The sequence below is a fragment of the Onthophagus taurus genome, chromosome 1 (genome assembly GCF_036711975.1).
Source record: "Onthophagus taurus isolate NC chromosome 1, IU_Otau_3.0, whole genome shotgun sequence".
NCBI lineage: Eukaryota > Metazoa > Arthropoda > Insecta > Coleoptera > Scarabaeidae > Onthophagus > Onthophagus taurus.
In genome coordinates this window covers 2565786-2592332 of record NC_091966.1, presented here as the reverse complement: position 1 = coordinate 2592332, position 26547 = coordinate 2565786, and the positions used below count along the sequence as shown (strand labels likewise).

Genomic DNA, 26547 nt, shown 5'->3' with positions numbered 1-26547 from the left:
AGAATCATTCGGGTTTAGCCGCACGTCTCTAAAGACGGAGTGCGAAACTAGAACTAACACTAGACCTAGAACTAGAAACATTCGGATTTAGCCGTGTGTCTTCAGACGCACGGCTAAACCCGAAACTTTCTAGTTCTAGGTCTAGTGTTAGTTCTAATTTTAATTGTTATACATCGCTAGACCAAGAACTAGAATCATTCGGGTTTAGCCGTCTTAAGAGACGTACGGCTAAACCCAAATGTTTCTAATTCTAGGTCTAATGTTAGTTCTAGTGACAGTGCAAGAGTAAAACTAGAACTAACACTGTACCTAGATCTAGAATCATTCGGGTTTAGCCGTCTTTAGAGACATGCGGCTAAACCCAAATGATTCTAGTTCTAGGTATAGTGTTAGTTCTATACAGCAACAGTGATAGTGTAAAACTAGAACTACTAACACTAGACCATGAACTAGAATCATTCGGGTTTAGCCGCACGTCTCTAAAGATGGCTAAACTCGAATGATTCTAGTTCTAGGTATAGTGTTAGTTCTATACAGTAATAGTGCTAGTGTAAAACTAGAACTAACACTAGTCCTAGAACTAGAAACATTCGGGTTTAGCCGTCTTAAGAGACGTACGGCTAAACCCAAATGTTTCTAGTTCTAGGTCTAATGTTAGTTCTAGTGACAGTGCAAGAGTAAAACTTAAACTAACACTATACCTAGAACTAGAATCATTCGGGTTTAGCCGTCTTTAGAGACATGCGGCTAAACCCAAATGATTCTAGTTCTAGGTATAGTGTTAGTTCTAGTGACAGTGCAAGAGTTACTATGTAGAACTAACACTATACCCAGAACTAGAATCATTCGGGTTTAGCCGTCTTTAGAGACGTGCGGCTAAACCCGAATGATTCTAGTTCTAGGTATAGTGTTAGTTCTAGTGACAGTGCAAGAGTTACTATGTAGAACTAACACTATACCCAGAACTAGAATCATTCGGGTTTAGCCGCACGTCTCTAAAGACGGAGTGCGAAACTAGAACTAACACTAGACCTAGAACTAGAAACATTCGGATTTAGCCGTGTGTCTTCAGACGCACGGCTAAACCCGAAACTTTCTAGTTCTAGGTCTAGTGTTAGTTCTAATTTTAATTGTTATACATCGCTAGACCAAGAACTAGAATCATTCGGGTTTAGCCGTCTTAAGAGACGTACGGCTAAACCCAAATGTTTCTAATTCTAGGTCTAATGTTAGTTCTAGTGACAGTGCAAGAGTAAAACTAGAACTAACACTGTACCTAGATCTAGAATCATTCGGGTTTAGCCGTCTTTAGAGACATGCGGCTAAACCCAAATGATTCTAGTTCTAGGTATAGTGTTAGTTCTATACAGCAACAGTGATAGTGTAAAACTAGAACTACTAACACTAGACCATGAACTAGAATCATTCGGGTTTAGCCGCACGTCTCTAAAGATGGCTAAACTCGAATGATTCTAGTTCTAGGTATAGTGTTAGTTCTATACAGTAATAGTGCTAGTGTAAAACTAGAACTAACACTAGTCCTAGAACTAGAAACATTCGGGTTTAGCCGTCTTAAGAGACGTACGGCTAAACCCAAATGTTTCTAGTTCTAGGTCTAATGTTAGTTCTAGTGACAGTGCAAGAGTAAAACTTAAACTAACACTATACCTAGAACTAGAATCATTCGGGTTTAGCCGTCTTTAGAGACGTGCGGCTAAACCCGAATGATTCTAGTTCTAGGTATAGTGTTGGTTTTACATAGTAACAGTGCTAGTGAAAAACTAGAACTAACACTAGACCTAGAACTAGAAACATTCGGGTGTAGTCGTACGTCTGAAAACTGAAGGAATGGTCTTGAATTAATAATCTCTAGTTTTCTACCAGCAGTATTTGGCCTTGAATTAACAATCTGTAATATTCTACAAATAGTACCAAGCCTTCTGCCAGTAGTATCTGGCCTTGAATTAACAATGTCTCATCTTCTATAAACAGTATCAACTCTTTTGCCAACAGTATTTGTTCTTGAATTAGCAATATCAAGTATTTTTTCAATAGTAGCAAGTCTTCTGCCAGCAGGGATTAGCCATCTTAAAAGACGTGCAACTAAACCCGAATGTTTCTAATTCTAGGTCTAGTTTTAGTTCTTCTTTTTGTTCAATAAAAACACAACAATTTAACGCTGATATAACAATTATAATAACAATTAAAAGTAGAACTAACGTACTTGATTTATACATCGTATTGACAACTTGGGGGAATACCCGAGTTTATCTATGAACATGAAATAGAGCAACTTGGGATATAACCCGAGTTGGATTCTATAGTATTAAATAGATAATATTAATAATGACATAAAAATATTTTGTCCGTTATATCGAGGTTTTACTGTAATTATTAAATTCAAGTTGTTACCTTTTTTTCCTCCTGTGTTAGTATAAAATTAAAAAGAAGCAACAAACTTAGCCGATTTAAAATATGTCAGTTAAAAAAGCACGAATTAAAAGTATTGACGTGTTTTATACAGATTGAAAATTCCTTTGTGAGTGTTTTATTAAAATCGAAGCGGGGTTGTCAACCCCAAAGAAAAGTTATCCACGGGGTGAAATCACTTTAAGAAAAGGGACTTGGTGCGGGGTTGTTCCCCTGTAATCCCCTTTATGACGCAGTCCTCATCAGGGCTTCTGTACACTAGAGGTGGTTTGCACTTTAGGAAAATCTTCCGGTCTGATAATAACTTAAAGGGGGTGGAGAATAAATTTACAGCTTCCAACACCTGAGAGGCCTCTTTAAAATATTCAATAACTTACATTTAAAGATTTTTACCCCTCGCTTATGAAAAAAATCTTTATTCATTAGTAAATTACCAAAACCTTTAATGTTTTTCATTTATATCCCTCTAATTAAAAACAAATTGAACTCTTCACAATGTTTAAAGCGGAAATAACTCAGTTTGTCATATAAAAAAGGCTTTTAGGACCTATAAATGACCGAATGCAGTCAGCGGCAGATGCGAGCAATAAATTTTGCAAAATAGTCGTCTGCATTGGGGGAAGGTTCCAACAATGGTGGATGCGCTGGTCCGCAGCAGCCCCGTTTATTCGATGCCGTCCCATCCTAAACCAGTTTTCCCGCAAAGCCCGTCGCATCCCCCCTTCGAAAACCCTCCGGGTCGTCCATATCGTTCGGTTACCACCCTCGGGGGAGAAGAGGCTCCCGCCACTGGGGACTATCCGGAGGAAGAGGCCTTTATGAAACGCGAGATTTCGTTAGGGGTAAACATGGGGATGAAGTGTTTTATAGATTTTAAGGGGTCGCGTGTGCGTTTGATGGCGCAGTTTTGATCCAATGGTGAAAATATTTAGTAAGTTATATCTCTGAAAATAGCTACAGATATTATTATAACTTTAAATATAACATTTTCGGCTTCACAAAAAAAGGCGCTGAACTTTAAGCATCAATAAAAATCCTTCAAAATACTAGAATGTGTAAACTCGGGTTAGTTCATTGCTCAAAAAGGAGTGACGGGGAAGATGTACATTTATAGAAAGAGATAACTTGATTACTGCAATAAATGCAATATCGAACCATATTTTTCCAATGCTTATCTTTCCAAAGATTTATTTTAAAGATTGAATGCTGCTTGATATTTCTTCTGGATTAGTAATCGAAGCAGTGACATGTTCTGCTTTTTGCAGATCTAGATCTTTTTGCCCACATCTTTGTTTCTGCAATTAATGAAAAAATCTTCCGAAGCTGGAATCGTTATGGTAACAATACCACTTTGTATATTACATGAATTCTAACTGCTTCACTTGACTACTTTAGTCGTCATAGAAGGAGTACAACTTTAAATATAATAATAAAGTTTTAGGAAAAATAAAGAAGGAGTACTCTCTCCCAAGAGATACTGAAAGTCTTTCTAGTTAATGCTGACTAGTTTACTTTCAAGCTCAGAAACCTAAATGTAATAACCTACTATGCAACTGCAAAATTAGAGGATAAATCTTAAAAAATATATCAGAAGTTGCCGTGAATATGTTACTAGCTATATGTGTTACCTAAATTTATATTGGTGTTTTGCCTATTGTAGCGTCTCGGCTTAGTAGGGTTGTACAATTCATTCTTTGTCATTAACGCAGTCCAGCATTGCAATATGTGTTTGCCTAACTAAGTATTGATGTGAGGTTCATTGTAGCGTCTCGGACGCAAGCGACCTTGGCTTAATAGAGTTGCATAATTTGCATTTTTTGCTATTAACATACCATTGTAATATGTGTTGCCTATCATTGTATTGGTGTGTTACACTATAACCTTAGCTGAGGTTGTTTATGGCCGAAGTAGTCCAATGTGTTAAAAGGGTTTGGAATAATACGATATTAATCATATAGCCACGGCGGTAGTCGACCTCGACTTAATAAGGCGAAATCATACATTTCCACAATGAGTTAAAGCAGATTTTCTGCGCTAACATAACGAGCCTCGTTCTCCATCTCTGATCATATTGACCAGAACCTGGGTAATACATGCTGTAGTGCTATAACTGAACTCAAAACAGAGAATTTTTCCTGACTAAGCCAAGATTTTACAATTCGTAGTCTTCTTAACTTGTCATCTTCCAATTTGCTAATTTACAACTCATAACATTTTGTGATCTTGGCTAGTAACAACTATTACATAACAATGCTATGAAGATTATTATTGTTTTCTTTGGCTGGAGGGTGAGTTATTTCTTTGATATTTCGGTATTGCTGTCGTTTCGTGCTCTCTTAAATCCATTTGCCTATTTATTAACTGATGGTGTTGGACTTGGCGGAAATTTATCTGATTTACAACGTAAACTTCTTACGAAGTAGATAATCGTAATTTATCATTAACTGTAGTAACTAATAACTCAATAGTCTTGTATTTACTTGTGTTATCAAATTCGATTACGTTGTTATATAGGGAGCTTTGAGGGGTCTGAGCCACACGAAATCACAAATCAATAACAAAGCTTAACAAGCAACTCTGTAATACGTGAATTATTGTGACATGATATGCACTCTATCTCATACTGCGGGGCAAATAAAGAATTCAACTATGTACACCTGGATTGAGATAGGCCAAGTGACTCAACATAGCAGATGTATGACAAAATCTTTCTTGATATAGTAACCATCTTATTTATACCATAAGATTATCTACAGAATGGTTTGACAGGCGATATCGATTTGTAGGCATAGAATAGAGTTCTATATTTCAAAACGGTTCGTATCGTTCGGTCAAAACACAACATTAAAGTCTTATTCTTGTAACTTGAAGTGCAGTAATTCGTAGAGATAAATCTTAATTTTCATTCATCCAAATAATGTCCCTTATTCGTCTTATTTTTCAGATTTTCCTTTGTTTCATTACTCCTCGTTGACAACTCTTAATTAGATTCGGTATCACCAACACCAGAATATAAATCCAACCTCCCTCACATTTCTTTTTCAACTTAAGCAGCACTTAGTTATTGATATGTTCTTCTGCCTGCAAATCAAGATCATTTTTCCCGCATCTTTTATATTTCTGCAAGTAACGAAAAAATCTTCCGAAGCTAGAATCGTTATGACAACTTTACCACTTTATACATGACATTGCTTCACTTGACTACTTTAGCCCTCATGGAAAGAGTACAACTTTAAATATAATAGAGAAGCTTTAGGAAGAATAATGGAGGTTGATTACTCCTAAGACGTACTGAAAGCTATAATATGTCACGAAGATTTTGCCAAAGACTCATATAATGGCTTTCTAGTTAATGCTGGTTAGTTTACTTTTAAGCTCAGAAACCTAAGAGACCTTTAGTTTCTGCGATTGCAAAATAAGCAGTTAAGTTTTAAAACATACATCAGAAGTTTCTGTAAATATTTTGCTAACAACATGTGTTACCTAACTTTTTATTAGTGTTGGAGCTGTTGTGGCGCCTTGGCTTAACAGGGTTGTACAATCCATTCAACTGAAATCCTGCAGATTGTAATGTTAAAGAATAAGACAAGAATCTTACATCTCTTGGGAACAAACATTTTGTGATCTTTGCTAGCAACAACTATTACATAACAAGACTATGAAGCTTATTATTCTTTTCAATCGTAATTTATCATTAACTGTAGTAACTGATAACTCAACACTCTTGTATTTACTTATAGCGCTTCATTTTCTTCCACTCATTGTACCAAAACGTCTTTCACATTTTCCCAAATCACCATGTAATCAAATTCGACTACGTTGTTACATAAAGAGCTTTAAGGGCTCTGAGCTACATGAAATTACAAATCAATAGCTAAGCTTAACAAATAACTCTGTAATGCGTGAATTATTGTCACATGATATGCACTCTATCTCATACTACGGAGAAAATAAAGGATTGAATTAAACCTAGATTAAGATAGGCCAAGTGACTCAACATAAGAAATGTATGACAAAATCTTTCTTGATATAGTAACAATCTTATTTATACCATAAGCTTTTCTACAGAATGGTTTGACAGTCGACATCGCTTTGTAGGCATAGAATAGAGGTGTTTAAGTAGACGTTTAGTTGCTATATTCAAAACAAAGATTTTCCAAACAATCGCATAGCCGTTTCAAGCGTTGTGATTTCATCCGCAGAAGTCACTTCATCTGTTCTTGTTAAGTTTACAAACTTAGGTGATAAAACAGTTAGGAAGCTGCAACGCGTCTATACAACTCATGAAGTCAATTACGTTTCAAAACGGGTCGTTTCGTCCGGTCAAAACACAACATTAAAGTCTTATTCTTGTAACTCGAAGTTCAGTAATTTAATTAAGTTCAGTACTATTTTTCAGATTTTCGTTTATTTCATTACTTCTCTTAATTAGATTCGGTATTACCAACACCAGAATATAAATCCAACCTCCCTCACATTTCTTTTTCAAATTAAGTCACGCTTAATTTACATTTAATCATGCTCTTTATCGCGGGAACAAAGACTTTCAAAATTGTATTTGGTATTTATCCTCTAAAGAAATTTAAATGATTATAAATTAATCCATACTATGATTCTAAAAATAGTTTTTCAGGTCAACGTTCTTAGTTTAATTAAATCTGCAAAAAGTGTAAGTATGTATATCGATCTAAAACGTTCCCGTACGCGAGAAACGAGAGAATAATTTGTAGTGCAATTAACAAGTAATGATTTGTGGAGACGCAATTAGAACGATAAGTGCCACTTATGCACAATCCGGCTCTGTGCGAACCTCGTTTGTACAGGATGTTCCGAAAGGAGCACTCCTAGAAACTTTATAGAGATGCTGGTGTAACGAGTTTTTTTCTACTATTATTTCGCTATGTGGCTCGCTTTTCCTTGAATGGTTCTCCGGCGCATTCTTGTTCATATTATTCTAATAAAACACGTTCGATTATTGCAATATTTCATTATAGCGTGACAAACTATTAAACCAATTTCTTTTAATGGTAATAATTCCGTCGTTAAACTAACCGTAATTTATCACTTAACGAAACCAGCTGTCTGTGGTTTGCAATACTATGACGGTCGTGTTTGCGTTCGGAGATAAATACGCTTTTGAAAATTCCGCTTAAACGAACGTTATCTAAAAAGGATGTGTATTTGTGTAATGTAATCTCAGATTTTTATGGTTTTATTTCAAGCACATTTACTACTGTAGAGTAAAACCTCGATATAACGAACTAATATGGAGAAGGGAGTCTTCCTTAAATGAATAATTTTTAATTTGCATTTTAAATTGATGGAATAAATAATTTTATCTACGACTGCTTGGATAAGTCATCATTACCGCACTCATTTGAGGTGATTTGAGTTACGTAATGAAGTTCATTATCGCACTGGTTTCATTACGTAACGCATTTTTAGCCTAATCAGAACACACTTAATTTATTGAAACGAGCAACAATACAAAAGAAAAAGTGCTATCTACTTACAGAGAAACAATACTATTTATTATAAACTTTAATTGTTATGTTTTTACATTTTAAAACACTTATTCCAGATGAGTAAACATGTTGTTGAAACTGACAATTCAAAATTGTCAACAAGCATTTGAAAATATTTTTATAAATGTCAAATAGACTTTTCTAAAGAAATTGATTTTTTAGTAATTTTTAGCAGTCGTAGATAAAATGCTGTATATCACACGTGGGCTAGAGCATAATTACAGTACTCGTGTGATTACACGACTAGGTCTACGACCTCGTCGTGCAATTCTCCGCACTCGTACTGTAATCATGTTTCTAGCCCACTTATAATATAAATAACTATTAATCCACACAAATTCGGACAGCCTAACAGCATAATTATATCTATTACATAGCTATTATAGCTATTATATAGTGTGAAGAAGCACGGCTAAACCCAAATGCTTCTAGTTCTAGGTCTAGTGTTAGTTCTAGTTTTGCACTAGCACTGTCACTAAAACTAATATAAGACCTAGAAATCATTTGGATTTAGCCACACGTATCTAAAGACGGCTAAACCCGAATAATTCTAGGTCTTATTTTAATTTTTATGCTAGTGCAAAACTAGAACTAACACTAGACCTAGATCTAGAAACATTCAGATTTAGCCGCATGTCTCTCAAGACGGTTAAACCCAAATGATTCTAGTTCTAGGTCTTGTGTTAGTTCTAGTGATAGTGCTAGTGTAAAACTAGAACTAACACTAGACTTAGAACAAGAAATATTCGGGTTAAAGATGTACGGCTAAACCCGAAACTTTCTACTAGTTCTAGGTCTAGTGTTAGTTTTTAATATTAGTGTTAGCTCTAGTTTTAGTTGTTATTCAGTGTTAGATAGATGTATATTTTTATTGAACTAAAACTAGAACTAACACTATACCTAGAACTAAAATCGTTCGGGTTTAGCCGTCTTTAGAGACGTGCGGCTAAACCCAAATGATTCTAGTTCTAGGTATAGTGTTAGTTCTAGTTTTACACTAGCACTGTTACTATGTAGACTATTCTAGGTCTTATACTACCTCAGTTCCAAAACAAGTGTCCGATTTGTATATTTTACTTGTTCCAAAATAAGTGTAAACTTTTAAAAAAAGTGAAATACAGGGTGTTTTAAAACAACATTTAAATATTTATAGGGGTAGTACTACAGTCAAAAACAAGTCGAAAAGTGTTAATCAACATGGGTCGGAAAATCAACCGTTTTCGAGATACAGGATGTTCAAATTTTTTGGGACTCTAGGTTTTTTCTTTTAAACTATAACTACTACAGACTCGATATTTGGCTAATCGATAAAGTATGAAACTGTCTCTTTTTGAGTGGAGTGTGATGTTTCCATTGCTTCCGGTTAGACCGGAAGTGAAAATAAATACCACTATTTTTCAGAAAATTCAAAAATTTTATTTAACTATTGGTTAGATAGCTTAATTCTAAACAACATCAATTCGAAAAAAAAATTTGTACTTCTTAAGGTTTCCGAGAAAAAAAACATGTTTTAAAATAAATTATTAGAAAAATTGACTATCTAACTAAACGTTAAATGAAATTTTTGAATTTTCTGAAAAATAGTGGTATTTATTTTCACTTCCGGTCCAACCGGAAGCAATGGAAACATCATACTATTCTCAAAAAGAGACAGTTTCATACTGTATTGATTTGCCAAGTATCAAATCTGTAATAGTTATAGTTTAAAAGAAAAAACGTAGTCCCAAAAAAATTGAACATCCTGTATCTCGAAAACGGTTGATTTTCGGACCCATGTTGATTAACACTTTTCGACTTGTTTTCGACTGTAGTACTACCCCTATAAATATTTAAACGTTGTTTTAAAACACCCTGTATAAGTACTCCTATATTTTAATTTATTAACAGAACTGTATTAAATTATAATTGAACCAAATTTTTTATAGTATAATTTAAATAAAAATTATAAACTATTTAATGCCATCCGTGCAGTTTCAACAGCTTCTTTTGAACAAATTCTTTGTAATTGTCCAGTAGACCGTAATTTTTCTTTCTCTGTGTGAGGAATTTTGTAATTGTTACCTCCTTTATCAAGCATGGAGGACTCCATACATTTCTGCAGTGTCATAAAAATATTGTCTAATTTATATGTAGGTGCCTTCAAAACAACAGGAATTAATTCATCTATATTACGGATCGAGCTTTTATGTTGTATAGACTGAATTGCATTAAAAAAGCCTAAATCAAGAACATTAAAGTCAGGGCTGTTTGGTGGCTGACAAATTAAATTAATATTCCATCCATCAGCTATTCTGGCCCGAATTACTTCACCATCATCTATAGTACAATGAGGTCGGGCATTATCTTGTTGAATTTTGATGGGCATCGTTTTGCTACCTTTCGGCCACTTTTTTTTTATAGCTGGAATAATGTTTTTGGTAATCATGTCCACATAAATTCGACGAGAAACTTCAACAGGTGTTGTCACTAATGTCCCACGTACACGATTTTTAGAATTTCGTTTTGCTGGTTATTGAGTTACAATAAGCCATAAGCCTATTTTACAATTAAATTCAGACTTTTTCTTGTAATCATATCTTGGACGAGCCACTGCAGCTAGAAACATGAGTTCTGTTAAGAGAATCTTTTACTCTTACATGTTCGATGAGGTGTTTCTTCTTCGGAAAGAAGGTAACAGTTTGTGTTAGTTTTGGTTATGTAAAACCATTTTTCATCAATATGAACAAACTCTAATATTACTTGAAAATATAGGCTAGGTTCTTGTAACATACAAAGTGTAAATTCTAATCGACGCTCTCTTTTTGAATTCTTCCTTCAAAATTCTGTGCACTGTTCCCAATGACTCGTTAATATTGTTACAAAGACTGCGGGTGGTTGATCTTTGTGCTATGGAAATTTCCGAGATTTTCTTTTTTATACCTTCTCTGTCTTTACGTTTCCTTCCAGAATTTCCTCTTTTCTTTGAGTCGACGTTAGCTGTACAAGATCCGACATTATAATCCTGTTTTGCTGCATTCCAAATACGGTTTATTGTCCGCGTACAAACGTTGAATTTGGTGCTGCACTGCTTAATTGCACCGTGTTTCCACTTTTCATTACTTACGTTTTTCAGCAGATATTGTAAGACACCTTGTCGCTGCTTGTTGCTTAAATTAGGTTTTTTCAACGCTCCTTTATAATTTCGTATATTTCTGACATGAGTTTTTTCAATTTTTATACTTGGCGGAAAATATAGAATTAACTTATTTTTACCAAGATTTAGTAATTGACACTGGTTTAAATTTCTACTATCATAAACATACCCGACCTACTATGATCAATAAATATGTGTTCTATACAGGGTGTCTCACGTAACTGGTTCGTTAGAACTTTTTCAGGTACTATTCAGTATCAGAGTATATAAGATACTCTGATGACAATCTATTTGAAAGCATCTGAAGAGTAATCGTGCCAATTTAGAGCTTTTTTGAATGAACGTTGGCTGGTATACAGGGTTTTGAAGAGCATGGTGAAATTTGCCAAAAAAGCCTTAAAATCAAATAACTCGAAAACGAAAAATGCTAGGTACCAATAACGTTTATCAAAGTCAACATATTTTTTTACGTACAATTAAAAGGTGCAATAAAAATTATAGCATTCCATTTAAAATAACGAAGTTATGGTCTACTTCCGGTAGACGGGAAGTGGCAGCCATCTTGAAAATATTTTAGATCGAAAGTTCCGACTGAACAACCCATACTACCAAAATTTCAAAACTGTACGAATACTGGAACCTAAAAAAGTTCTAACGAACCAGTTACGTGAGACATCCTGTACAGGGTGTGTCTGAATGACTGCAACAAACTTCAAGGGGTGATTCTTTAGTGAATTTTAAGGGTACTTTGATATATGAACCATGGGCGACTTCGGCTCCCCTAAGGAGCTACACCCCTCCAAAATTGGCGGAAAATTTTGGTTTAATTTATTTTTCTCAAAAACCATAAACGCTAGGAAAATGAAATTTGGGGAATATGTTTAACTCATAATAGGGCATGTTTTGACCCTACTTGTACTTTCAACCTACCCTTCTAAACTACTAAACGTAACCACCCCCTTCACATTTTTGCTAATATTTTTTTTATGCAGATGATAAATACATTAACAAAATTTTATCTAGGTAGATGAAAGTATCCTAAAACTTTTTTGTCTCTCTAAAATTTTTCCAAAAACGACTAATTTTTGAGAAAAAAAATAATAAAGCAAACACTGCCCGTTAGACAACGGGGTTGTCGATCAAAAGTTGGAATGAATTTTAATGAAAAAAACTTAGTAGGCTTTGCAATCTTTGTCAGAAATATTTTTGACGTTTAAATGTCAGTGTTTTTCTTATTATTATTATTGTTTTTCAAATTAATTTTTAAATAAAGTTCTATCGCATTTACGCCCGTTCACTCTACGTTTCAAAATTTTAAATAAAACAATAACAATAGTAAGAAAACTTAAGAAACGTCAAAAATATTTCTGACAAAGATTGCAAAGCCTACTAAGATTTTTTCATTAAAAATTTATTCCAACTTTTGATTAATAACCCTACAGCTTAACAGTTAGTGTTTGCTTAATTATTTTTTTCTCCGAAATTATTAAAGTTTCGAAGACCATCAGAGAGACAAAAAAGTTTTAGAATAGTTTTATCTATCTAACTGAAATTTTTCCAATGTATTTATCATCTTCATAAAAAAAATCTAGGCATAAATTGAACGGGGGTGGTTACGTTTAGTATAGTTTCCGATATTTCTGGTGGTTTTTATGACTTCATTGCAGTCATATAACGAACAAAGATGGGGCTGTATACAGGTAGTTTACGAACCCCAAACTCTGGCGTGAGTTGTTCAGGTCCACATTATCGAAAATTTCAATAACATAATATTTAAAAACTAAAATATCATTACTTTGTGTGAAAATACAACAATTTATTTAAATCTATCTAAAAAGTACATTTGCTTAAATAATTTATGATTATTATTATAAAATTTATTATTTAGTATAAAAAACTAATTCTAAGATAATTATAACAAATATGTTTTAATTTTTATATTATAAATTAATACTTGCTTTTTTTTGTAAAATCATTTAAGTATAAGTAAATTTATATTCTTTACTACATTTCTGTTTTATTTTGTTGAATTTAAAATAAAATAAAAAAGAAGTGCGTCCCTGGACCTAGTTCCCTAGGAGGACCTATCATAAATCATGTCCAGATACTTTTTCCGGGTGATAATTACTGCCACTACTGTTTCTGAGGGTCATAAAAACCACCAGAAATATCGGAGACTATAGTTTAGAAGGGTAGGTTGAAAGTACAAATAGGGCCAAAACGTGCCCTATTATGAGTTAAACATATTCTCCAAATTTCATTTTCCTAAAGTTTATGGTTTTTGAGAAAAAAAAATTAAACCAAAATTTTCCGCCATTTTTGGAGGGGTGTAGCTCCTTAGGGGAGCCGAAGACGCCTATGGTTCATATATCAAAGTACTTTTAAAATTCACTAAAGAATCACCCCTTGAAGTTTGTTGCAGTCATTCAGATACACCCTGTATAAATAAATTCATAATTACAACTTCTTTTTTGTTTATTCAATAATCCTATAAAAAATCTCAAATCGGACACTTATTTTGGAACGGAGGTTGTATTAGTTTTAGTGACAGTGCTAGTGCAAAATTAGAACTGACACTAAACCTAGATCTAGAAACATTCAGATTTAGCCGCACGTCTCTCAAGACTGCTATACCCGAATGATTCTAGTTCTAGTGATAGTGCTAGTGTAAAACTAGAACTAACACTAGACCTAGAACTAGAAACATTCGGGTTTAGCCGTACGTCTCTCAAGACGGCTAAGCCCGAATGATTCTAGTTCTAGGTCTTGTGTTAGATCTAGTGATACTGCTAATGTAAAACTAGAACTAACACTAGACCTAGAACTAGAAACATTTGGGTTTAGCCGTGCGTCTTCAGACGCACGGCTAAACCCGAAACATTCTAGTTCTAGGTCTAGTGTTAGTTCTAGTTTTACTTCAATAAAAAATACGAGTATACAACAATTTAAAACTGTATAACAACTAGAACTAACACTAACATTAGAACTAACACTAGACCTAAAACTAGAAACATTCGGGTTTAGCCGTCTTAAAGAGACGCACGGCTAAATCCGAATATTTCTAGTTTAAGTCTAGTGTTAGTTCTAGTTATAGTTCAATGAAAAATATACAACATTTTAATGCTGTATAACAATTAAAACTAGAACTACCATTCTTGATTTATACATCATATAAATCTTATCATTTCTCTATGAACATATTTTGTCCATTCTAACGAGATTCGTTATATCGAGATTTTACTATATACAGTGGCAGTCAAATAAAATTGTACATTTTTTTTTTGAAAGAATTTTTCTTGTTAGATGATACCGTTTTATAATTGTGTAACTTTAGATGAGAGAAGTTGGCCGGTGCACCTCATGGCCAGTCACGATTATTTTTAACCACAATCCGTCATTGATCGAATTCAGGAGCGCCACCTTTCTCGTAACGCCGCAATCATTTCGAGGCCTAACTTTGCGCTATTATTCAGAGAGTTTCTATTGTAAAGCTCAATGCCATTATCGTGGTAACCGCACGTAATTACCATCATGTTACGACAATCAATAGGATAGGAACGTCCGTTTGTTCGTTCGGAGAAATTCGCCAGCAATCAATTAAAGAAAGCGAAAACGGATATATGACAGCCGCGAAAGCCAAACAAAGAGAGAGATTTACCGAAGAGACGTTTGACGACTAAAAGGTTATAGTTTCACGGTCTAATAACCTGACCCCGGAGACACAAAATGTCGCTTTTACCTCTACATAAAAAATATAAATAGAATAAATGATCCAATTGGATTAGAAGAGAAAGTAATGTGAAAACAACATCTTTGATCTGATAATCTGCGTTTTGAATTAGGCAATTTCATTGTTGTTTGGGGTTGAATCGATGCGTTCAACGTGCCGTCGCTCCCTCTGCAGGGATTTGCGTGCGACCATTCGAACAAATTTTACCGTTTATAATGGCTATGGTGTCGGTGGATGGTCACGCAATTCTAAGCCACACGGTTGTATGTATAAATGCCCCTTTTTTTGTTTCGAAGAGGTATTAACGGGATATTTGTGGTATGCGGACGATAAACTCGGCGTAAAGTATTAAAACCCAAACACCACGTGTTATATTTATTTTTAATCCTATTATTATCTTGTCAGAACGAAAATTAAAATTGCACGAAAAAAAATAAATGAATAAATATATCTAACTCTGAGTCAACAGTTAACAGGAACAGGATATTCGATACTCTGCTACCGATTAGATTACGTCCGCACTTGTCAAGAAGCGGTTAAACTCCAACAAACGTTAACTCATCGCATGAATATTAATCAACCAAAGGAATTTTCAAACCGTCTCACGTCTCCCATTCACCAATGTACCAAATCCTCTTTAAGCAAAACCCAACATCACTCCCAATTGCTGACTTGATTCATTCGCTCGTTTAAGTGCCATTAACGTGCATTACGAGCGGATGAATCAGAATCCGCAGTGTCGCCCTCTTCGGGCAATAAACGCCGCTTCCGGTTCGTTGTACCGAGAGCCCTACAAGATTATTGTCTGCACGTGAGCCTCTGGACGTACCAGAGTCCATCGCCACACATTAATCGGTGGGAAGAAGAAGGCGACACTACTAAAGCCATCCGGTGTGGATGTGTGTTGCGCACAATTGTCTAATGAAGCCCGATAAAAGATGACGAGAGAGATAGTCAAAACAGGATGGGCTTACCGTAAATCCGTTCTTGTTACGACGACAACAGATGCAACCTGCTAGCAGAACCACCGAACATATGGCCAATAGCACTGCGACGAATCCTGTAAAGTATTGAGTTTGGACATCTGAAAAAAGAAACAATACAAATTAAAAAAAAATTAAATAAGCTGTACAAATTTATAAAAGTTTTTGGGCAAAAGTTTTGATTTAATAATAATAATAATGTTAGAACACCTCGGCTAATCGTAAGATATGGTAACTGCAACATAAGACTCTCTGGACCAGCAGGTTATTCGGCTTTATGATCAATTGAGACAACAATGTATTAGTTTTAATATTACTTCCAATATCTAGTAGACAATGTGTTATAAGAATAAACAGGAAACTCCTCAATACATCTTTTATCAATATATATGCACCAACTGAAGCTGTGGAAGAACATATTGCAGACAGCTTTTATGATGAAAGTATGATACAGATACTTCCAAAACATAAGGTCCTTGGAGATTTTAATACAAAACTTGGCAGAGACCCTCTAAGAAGAGACAAGCAGCAATGAATTCAGAGTTGCACAATTTCATATAAACAATAACTTGAAAGTCGTGAACACTTAGTTTCCAAGGAAAAATATAGATAAAGGAATTTGGCAGATACCGGAAACAAATTAGACCAACCTAATAGACCATGTGTTGGTCTGTAGAAGATGAGCTATTTCCATCCAGAACATCAGATCATACTGAGTCAGAGGTTGCTAGACTATTGATTTTTGCATAGCATAGATGAAGAATGGCCTTGCATAAGAATATAACAATGAACAATAATGCAGCAGACCTGGAAGTTGCGGAAGTTAATACGGCTCCACCTCACAATTTCCAGTTCTATGGCTAGAAAAGACTGGGACAAAATTCTATACTTTTATGCAATTAATCAAAAGCATAAAATTAGATTCCCAGGACATCCTTCGATGTGAAATTTCTATTTAATAGAGTACCAGTCAAAGATGCTGTGGATAGTCTTCGCCAGAAACTCATTTTGGAGGAGTTGCCGAAGTATGTTCCAAGGCTAGTGGAATATAGTTTATCATCGACATATTTTAGATGGAAGAGGAATGCGTAATCACAATTTCTACATGGAAGTGTTTAAAGAAGAAACATTAAGGAAGAGACTGTAAAAACCAAAGCTATGGCTTTTTTATGTTGTGATCTGGCAGCATGGAAAAGAGCGTCGTCAAGAGTTCCTAAACCATCTGAACGCGCAGCGTTCCATGACGAAATTTACCATGGCTGCAATGCAGTTATTTTTCCTGGATGTTTTGGTCACTAGGGAAACAGGGACTGGGAGTGTATCGGAAGCAGATATACACTAACATGTATCTACTCGCTTCATCCCATTAGCATCCCACAACAGAAGAGGTTAGTGATCAAAGTCTTGTTCCAGCGAGAAAAATGGATATGGAATTGAAAGAATTTGAAGAACCATGTACTCTAGAAGAACGGCAGCAGTCTGAGGAATATACAGCGATCCACAAAATGATGAACACAGCGAGAATACACGGTAAGTCCTGCACCAGTCGGATTTATCTAGCTCCTTCATGTTTCAGAAACGATATCATGCTATGATACGGTACTGTAAGCAAAATTCGAAACGCTCTTTCGCTAGTCAAAGACAAATTAATCCCATTAAAAGGAATGAGAGTCTATACATTAGCCAAACTGGATGTAACATCGAGTGCCACATCAAGGAGCATGAGAGGGATGTCCAATTGAATAAGATCCAACAGTCGCAGAGCATTGCCACAAAATGAGATATTACATAGATTTTGATAAAACCAAGGTGATAGAAATTACTACAAAAGGATGACAAGACAGGTGATAAAGATTCATAGTCATAGGAACAACATGAAGACAATTGAGAACTTAGGCCACTATCTTCTTAAAAGCTTAATTTATAAAGTCTCGACCGCAAGTAATCTCGGCTATAATGTATTGCAGCATTCCCTAAGCACTAGCAATTAAGCCAAATTTAAATTCAATGTTTATAGGTTATATTCTGGTAATGAATGAATATAGTTGACATACATCCAAGTGATATCCCTAAATATTACAGAGCCTTGCCTTAAATTACCGTAACACGGACAAAATATATTTGTGGTCATTAAATCTTCCGTTATTACTTCGTTAAAGCAGATGTTTAGGAGGAAGTAGACGCAAATTTTTGAATCTGCGCATTGAGCTACATTATATCAATGCCAACCTAAGTTAAATTTATACTAAAACGCTTTTAACTATCAAGTTTCACTATACTTTATACAACACGGTTTTATATAAAAGCAGAAATTAATTCTTTATGCGTGACCATACCCATTTTCAATGCCTATTTTTTATTAATGAGAAGTGAATGCAGGTTGTTTTGTATTTTAATCAGGTGACTTGGCGGCTTGCTAAGTGGTTATAAATCACTCATTGATTGGTTTTAATCATTATAGAAAAAAAATTTAAAAATTTTGTTGTAAAGAAGTTATGTTTGTTATTTCCTGAAGGCGCTAGATAACTAAAAATATAAGTAGTAATTATTATTTGTTTAATCTATTTACATCATTCAAAAGAAATGACGAAGTGGACCATATCATCAAACAATCGGAGAAAAACAGACATCATCATTTTTTCAACAGAAAAAGGGAATGATAACGTCATAAACGCTGATAAACAACTAAAACTAGAACACTAGCACTAGAACTAACACTCGACCTAGAACTAGAACCATTCGGGTTTAGCCGTGTTGAAAGACGTGCGGCTAAACTCGAATGTTTCTAGTTCTATGGTTAATGTTAGTTCTAGTGACAGTGGTAGGTAGCGCTAGTTAGCATAAGATATCACCATGTTGCATATTTTTATTGTAGTAAAACTAGAACTAACAATGTTTCTAGCTCTAGGTCTAGTCTTAGTTCTAGTTTTACACTACCACTATCTTTAGAACTAACACAAGACCTAGAACTAGAATCATTCGGGTTTAGCCGTCTGAAGATGAACGGCTAAACCTGAATGTTTCTAGCTCTAGGTCTAGTGTTAGTTCTTGTTGTACACTAGTACTATCACTAGAACTAACACAAAACCTAGAACTAGAATCATTCGAGTTTAACCGTATTGAGAGACGTGCGGCTAAATCCGAATGTTTCTAGTTCTCGGTCTAGTGTTAGTTCTAGCATTGCACTAATACTATCACTAGAACTAACACAAGACTGAGAACTAGAATCATTCGGTTTTAGCCGTCTTGAGAGATGTGCGGCTAAACTCGAATGTTTCTAGTTCTAGGGTTAATGTTAGTTCTAGTGACAGTGGTAGGTAGCGCTAGTTAGCATAAGATATCCCTATGTTGCATATTTTTATTACACTAAAACTAGAACTAACACTAGACCTAGAACTAGAATCATTCGGGTTTAGCCGTCTTCAGACTCACGGCTAAACCGGAATGTTTCTACTTTTAAGTGTAGTGTTAGTTCTAGTTTTACACTAACACTATCATTAGAATTAACACAAGACCTAGAACTAGAATCATTCGGCTTTAGCCGTCTTGAGAGACGTGCGGCTAAATCCGAATGTTTCTAGATCTCGGTCTAGTGTTAGTTCTAGTATTACACTAGCATTATCACTAGAACTAACACACTAGTTAGCATAAGATATCACTGTGTTGCATACTTTTATTGCACTAAAACTAGAACTAGAATGTTTCTAGCTCTAGGTCTAATGTTAGTTCTAGTTTTACACTAACATTATCATTAGAATTAACACAAGACCTAGAACTAGAATCATTCGGCTTTAGCCGTCTTGTGAGACGTGCGGCTAAATCCGAATGTTTCTAGATCTCGGTCTACTGTTAGTTCTAGTATTGCACTAGCATTATCACTAGAACTAACACACTAGTTAGCATAAGATATCACTGTGTTGCATACTTTTATTGCACTAAAACTAGAACTAGAATGTTTCTAGCTCTAGGTCTAATGTTAGTTCTAGTTTTACACTAACATTATCATTAGAATTAACACAAGACCTAGAACTAGAATCATTCGGCTTTAGCCGTCTTGAGAGACGTGCGGCTAAACCCGAATGATTCTAGTTCCTGGTCTAGTAGTTCTAGTTTTACACTATCACTGTTGCTGTATAGAACTAACACTATACCTAGAACTAGAATCATTTGGGTTTAGCCGCATGTCTCTAAAGACGGCTAAACCCGAATGATTCTAGATCTAGGTACAGTGTTAGTTCTAGTTTTACTCTTGCACTGTCACTAGAACTAACATTAGACCTAGAATTAGAAACATTTGGGTTTAGCCGTACGTCTCTTAAGACGGCTAAACCCGAATGATTCTAGTTCTTGGTCTAGCGATGTATAACAATTAAAATTAGAACTAACACTAGACCTAGAACTAGAAAGTTTCGGGTTTAGCCGTGCGTCTGAAGACACACGGCTAAATCCGAATGATTCTAGTTCTAGGTCTTGTGTTAGTTCTAAAGATAGTGCTAGTGTAAAACTAGAACTAACACTGTACCTAGATCAGTTCTAAAGATAGTGCTAGTGTAAAACTAGAACTAACACTAGACCTAGAGCTAGAAACATTCGGATTTAGCCGTCTGAAGACGCACGGCTAAACCCGAATGTTTCTAGCTCTAGGTCTAGTGTTAGTTCTTGTTGTACACTAGTACTATCACTAGAACAAACACAAAACCTAGAATTAGAATCATTCGGGTTTAGCCGTATTAAGAGACGTGTGGCCAAATCCGAATGTTTCTAGTTCACGGTTTAGTGTTAGTTCTAGTATTGCACTAGTGCTATCAGTAGAACTAACACAAGACCTAGAACTAGAATCATTCGAGTTTAGCCGTCTTGAGAGAAGTGAGGCTAAACTCGAATGTTTCTAGTTCTAGGTTTAGTGTTAGTTCTAGTGCTAGTGTTAGGTCTAGTTGTAATTGTTACTCAGCCTCAAGTTGTAAATATACGTGCTTCGATGATAATGGCAAAAAAAATTCCGCGTATATCTGAGCTTATGATACAAAATGAGTTAATTAAGTAACATGAGTCATAAAAATTTCTTTTATATTTAAATATTAGTCTAATTTAGTCATTTTTATTTTTTGAATAATCTTTAACCTATCTTTTTATTTCATTACCGGAAAAATCAATATAACACAGTTCAAGTTCCTCAAGAACAAATACAAACAAGACGTAGTTGTATAAGAACTTGGTGATTCACCGCGTGCAATACTGTGCATCTGGTGAGGTGAGCAAACCTTTCATACGCAAATAACGGCTCCTCGTAAGGTCAAATCGAAGGTTGTCGCCGAGCAAAAAGCGAAAACAATAACAACAAGACCACTGACTCATCAACACTAAAAGGAATTGACTCGACCATTCATAAAAAGAAACGAAAAATAAAAAAAAAGTGTAACTTCAACTCGACACTTAATTTTATCTGATATTTGTAAAAGGAAATCACCCGAAGACGACAGCAAAGTGTAATTTAATAACAGCCTCGCCTTCAAGGATAAACGAGATAAATTTTGCTGAGAGAAGGAGGCAATAATCAGAATAAACGACTTGGTCACGTCAAGTCCGTAGTAAACTGTACTTAGAAAAAAAATAATAATAACCACAAATCTGAGTCGCCAAGATCATAAATCTCTTTTTCTAGGAGTTAATAAAACGCGTGGGAGTCGAGTACGTCACGACTTATTGTAATTATAATTGCATAAGTCCTTGATGACGTCTCGTCGAGCGCGTTTTGCGAAAGTATTTAAAAAGCGTAAATCGCGTAATCGCCGGAGAACGGATTGTTTTCCCAACTACGTCGAAGAACTTTTACTTTCATTCGGCTCAAAAAATGGTTTAGTCTTGGTACTGCATTAAGCTCATTTCTCCCGAGGAAAGTTTTCTTATTAAGGTGCGTTTTCCCGGAAACTTTAGCCGTTCCCTTGGGATGGCCCTACCTTGAAAACACGTCAACGTCGCAGTTTGTTTTCGGTGTCGGTGGACGTTGAGAAAAATGGAGGTAGATCGTCGTTTCGAATTTCCTTTGTGTTTCAATAGACGGTTTATATAAAGTAAAGACAAAGGCGGAGTTGGCAGAACACGCAAGAATGGACTGTCTGTATTGTTGGAGAAGACACATTGGATGGGATGTTTGGGGTTGTTAACTCTTGTTTTTATTTGATTATGAGAAAAGTTTGAAAAAAAAGACCGGTTAATGTATTAGAAATAAGGGTAATATCGTAAAACCTCGATGTGATGGACTAATATGGGGAAGGGAGTGTTCGTTATAGTCAAAAGTTCGTTATATGAAAAGTTTTAATTTGTACTTTAACGTGCTAACGTCTGAAGACAAACAGCAAAACCCAAATGATTCTAGTTCTAGGCCTAGTGTTAGTTCTAGTTTTAGTTTAATAACAAATATACTATCTAACGCTGACTTAGAGCCGGTTGTACAATATACCGATAAATCTACCTGATAACTATCCGGCCGATAAACTTATCGGGAGGATAAATATATTCGCTGTTGTACAAACGGTTTTTGTCGGTAGGATTGCTATCGGCGAAATAAGAGTCGGTTGGTAGTAGTTTTTTCCCATATCTACTAATTTGTGCTGTAGGTTGGTAACGCTAACGTCTTTCTTTGAAGTTTGAATTACGATTTTGACAATAGCTTTGTTCGTTGGAACTGCACTACTCTGCACGACATGGCACTCGTATGACGTCATAGTGCAATGAAGTGTAAGTAAGTGCAATGTCATGTCAACTTAGAGCAGGTCAGAAAAGTTTATAAACCGTGGTCGCAACGAACAGATTTTTATTAAAAAAAAAAGTGTATGATATTTGAAATGGACGAACAGGAGATTGTCAGCGAAATACTCGTGGAAAATGAAATCATCGCAGAACGTTTTTTTAGTAGCGATTCATCAATTATTATTATATTATTATTATTATTTTATATTTTTCTCAATTATTAGCGAAATATATTTTCTAAATTGCACCAAAATCGATAAGCAGTACTTACAAAAAAAATTTTGGGATGGTAGGGTAGTTAACCCCAGCCACCCCTAAATGAGAAAAACATAATTAATATTTTTAAATGTACTATAAGTGTATTTAATGTCGCCAAAATCGACAGGGTAGTTTTTAAATTATTCCAAATAAGTATGGGTAGTTTTCTACTGCCTCTACAGGGATTTAATATACTGTGTTCTCTAATACAACAAATATTAATTATTATAAGGTTTTATTGCTTAATATTAATTATTACAAAACACGCTTTCAAATATTCCGCTATTTTAGTTACACTGCACTTATTGAACTTAATCGAAAGCAGGTGCAACAAAATTTGCACTAACTTGCACCCGCTGCACGAAATTGCACTGCGCATGGCCCAACGAACAGTATGAGTGCAACTGCACTAAACTACACTATCCCCAACGAACACACAACATCTGCACTAAACTGCTTAGTGCAAGCAGTGCAGTCCCAACGAACAAAGCTAATAATAATAATTGTTTCAAAAAATTTTCACGACAGACAACTGACACAACGTACATATAGAGTTAACGTTTAATGTTATAGGTTAACCTATGCAGTAACCATACAAAGTTTTTATATAAAAACCTTGGTAACCACAAATATCTTGCGGATAAGTGCCTTGTCGGCACCACTGAGTATCCGATAAGTTATCCTGCCGATAATCTCACCGACAAAAACATCCGCATATTGTAATACAGTACAAACTAACGTACCGGCCAGATAAGGCTGTCGGGAAGTACCGAGAGATCAAAAAAGCCGGTCCGCTAAAAACTACTTTCCCAAGCGCTTGATACCAATACTTACTTTCCTTGTCACAGCCTCCTCCCATTTCTACTTGTTTTTAATTTTCAACGTTCTTATTGGTCGACGAGGTGATATCGATTTTTAGTTTCAATGGTTTCGATCAGCTGAGCTCAGAGTCGTGTTCTTGGTTTTGGCCACGTTTGGAGTTTTCAATATTTCATTATGAATTTATTGCGGTTTTATTTAATATTATCTGTCTTTATTAAGACAAAAATTCGATTGTGATTTTTCTCTAGGTAAATAATTATTTTATTTTAAATCGGTTTGGTATAAATTTCGTTGATTTATTTTTAGGTTAAATCATACCGTTCACCTTAGAAGAAAAGTTTCAAAGTTTCTTTTCAAATCTTATCTTCGAAATAGAGTAAAAGATCAAAATGGGGTATGAAAATATTCAACAAGTCTTTGTGTAGAAGAATTTAGGGAGACATGCCTGGAAAATGTACTGAATTACCTTATGTGATGACATTAGGAAAGTTGCCAAAGTGCTTTGTTACAAGAATTCATTGAATAATTACATGATGATGAATTGAAAGAAGGGTTTTTTCAACATGACAATGCAACTGCATGAACAAACAAAAGATTCCTTCATGAATTTCATGATGATTGAGTAATCAGTAGAGGATGTTGGCCACCTCGCTCACCCGATCTAACCCCACTAGATTTCTTTTTATTCGGTCATTTCAAAAATTCTGTATACAAAAACCGTTTACAGACCACAGAAGAATTGGAAGATGCAATACTACACAATGTTCAACAAATAACTGCAGAGCAAATTGTACAGGTCTTCGATAATATGAAAAGAAGAATCACTTTATGTTTAGAAAAGAATGGTCAAGATTTTGAATTCGTTTTATAATAAATAAAACTTCTAAACCTTTATTTTTATAATAAAATAAAAGATCTTTTTTTGATTTATGAAATAAATTAATTACAAAAGAATAGTTTAAAGGGTTTTCTTTTTATTAATTAATCCTTTTTAATTATTTTCATCATAATTTAAATTTACATCCACCAATCTAACTCCAGAGAGAATTTATTTCGAATTTTCTTTAACGAGAGTAAAATTTTTAATTTTGTGCGTGTCAGTTTTTAAGGTTATGTTTACTAAACTAAAAGTTTCCTCCCATTTCCCCACCACTATTAAATCAAGTGGAAGGAGGGTGTGACCGCTGTGACGAGGGCAGTAAGTATTGGTATCAAGCGCTTGGGAAAGTAGTTTTTAGCGGACCGGCTTTCTTGATCGCATTGTATATCGGTATATTGTACAACCGGCCCTTAGAACTAGAAACATTTGGGTTTAGCCGTATGTCTCTTAAGACGGCTAAACCCGAATGTTTCTAGTTATAAAGATAGTTCCACTTTTAGTTCAATAAAAATATGTAACAATTTAACACTAAATAACAATTAAAACTAGAACTAACACCAGACCACAGACGCACGGCTAAACCCGAATATATTTCTAGTTCTAGGTCTAGTGTTAGTTCTAGCTTTACACTAGCACTGTTACTTTGTAGAACTAACACTATACCTAGAATTAGAATCATTCGGGTTTAGCCGTCTTTAGAGACGTGTGGCTAAACCCAAATGATTCTAGTTCTAGGTATAGTGTTAATTCTAGTTTACACTTGTACTATCACTAGAACTAACGTTAGACCTAGAACTAGAAACATTTGGCTTCAGCCGTACGTCCTTAAGACGGCTGAACCCGAATGATTCTAGTTCTTGGTCTAGCGTTGCATAACAATTAAAACTAGAACTAACACTAGAACTAACACTAGACGTCTGGAGACGCACGGCTAAACCCGAATATTACCAGTTCTAGGTCTAGTGTTAGTTCTAGTTTTACACTATCACTAGAACTAACACAAGACCTAGAACTAGAATCATTCGAGTTCAGCTGTCTCTAGAGACGTGCGGCTAAAGCCAAATGATTCTAGTACTAGGTATAGTGCATTGGGTCTTATATGTATATAATCTAGAGTGCGTATAGTTTCAAGTCTTTATTATACCTACAAATCCTACAATTATAACCTCACAATTCTCACAAACATATTGTTATTTTTATTAAAATTTTATTTTTATTGAAGGTATTAAAATAATAAACAAATAAACAGTTTATTGAAGGTGTTCGAATTCTTTTTGTTTCGCATATATATTTATAATTTGGTAGGTTGGAAGATTATTTGCAACAGTCCATAAAATGTTTCTGGTTACTTGATTTGAAATTAACAATTGAACTTCAAGTAAAGTTTATTATTAAGAAACGTTCAATTCTTTTAAAATAAACTAACAATTATTTATAAGCAAAAGGTTAACGTGATCAATCAGAATTATTTTATATATTTTCTTCATAGTTTATGTTAATTATAAGGGTTATTGTTAAAAATTATTAAGTTCTTTTAAAATATTATATAATTAATAATTATTTATCAATTAAAAATTAATGTGTTTTGTTTTGGTTATTATTTTTTGTCTTTCCAGTTTATAATAATGTCAATTCTTGCATAAGTATATATAAGAATTTCGAATTTCCCGCTAAATTGGTACATCTAACATGGCGACCTTTCTGGCTTCATTTTAGGCGTGGTGGGGACAACAGCATACGCACTCTAGATTATATATAAGACCTCAATGGTATAGTGTTAGTTCCAGTTTTAGTTCAATAAAAATATACAACTATCTAACACTAAATAACAACTAAAACTAGAGCTAACACTAATATTAAAACTAACACTAGTTTTACTACTTAGTTCTAGTTTTACACTAACACTGTTGCTATGTAGAACTAACACTAGACCTAGAATTGGAAAGTTTCGGGTTTAGCAGTGCGTCTTCAGACACACTATACCTAAATATTGAACATTAACATATGTATATTAAGGTTATGACTAAAAAATATTT

The 26547-nt window shown here is 34.7% G+C and overlaps 1 protein-coding gene across 3 annotated transcripts in view; it reads right to left on the bottom strand.

Annotated features, from left to right (window-relative positions):
* The window catches only part of LOC111423476 (uncharacterized), a 76620-nt gene that overhangs the window by 36430 nt on the left and 13643 nt on the right, over nt 1-26547 (bottom strand). For all 3 annotated transcript variants that reach the window (XM_023056715.2, XM_071194333.1, XM_023056734.2), the window contains exon 2: nt 15793-15902. In XM_023056715.2, coding sequence (XP_022912483.2) covers nt 15793-15902 — 110 coding nt within the window. The remainder of the gene's footprint in view (nt 1-15792; nt 15903-26547) is intronic.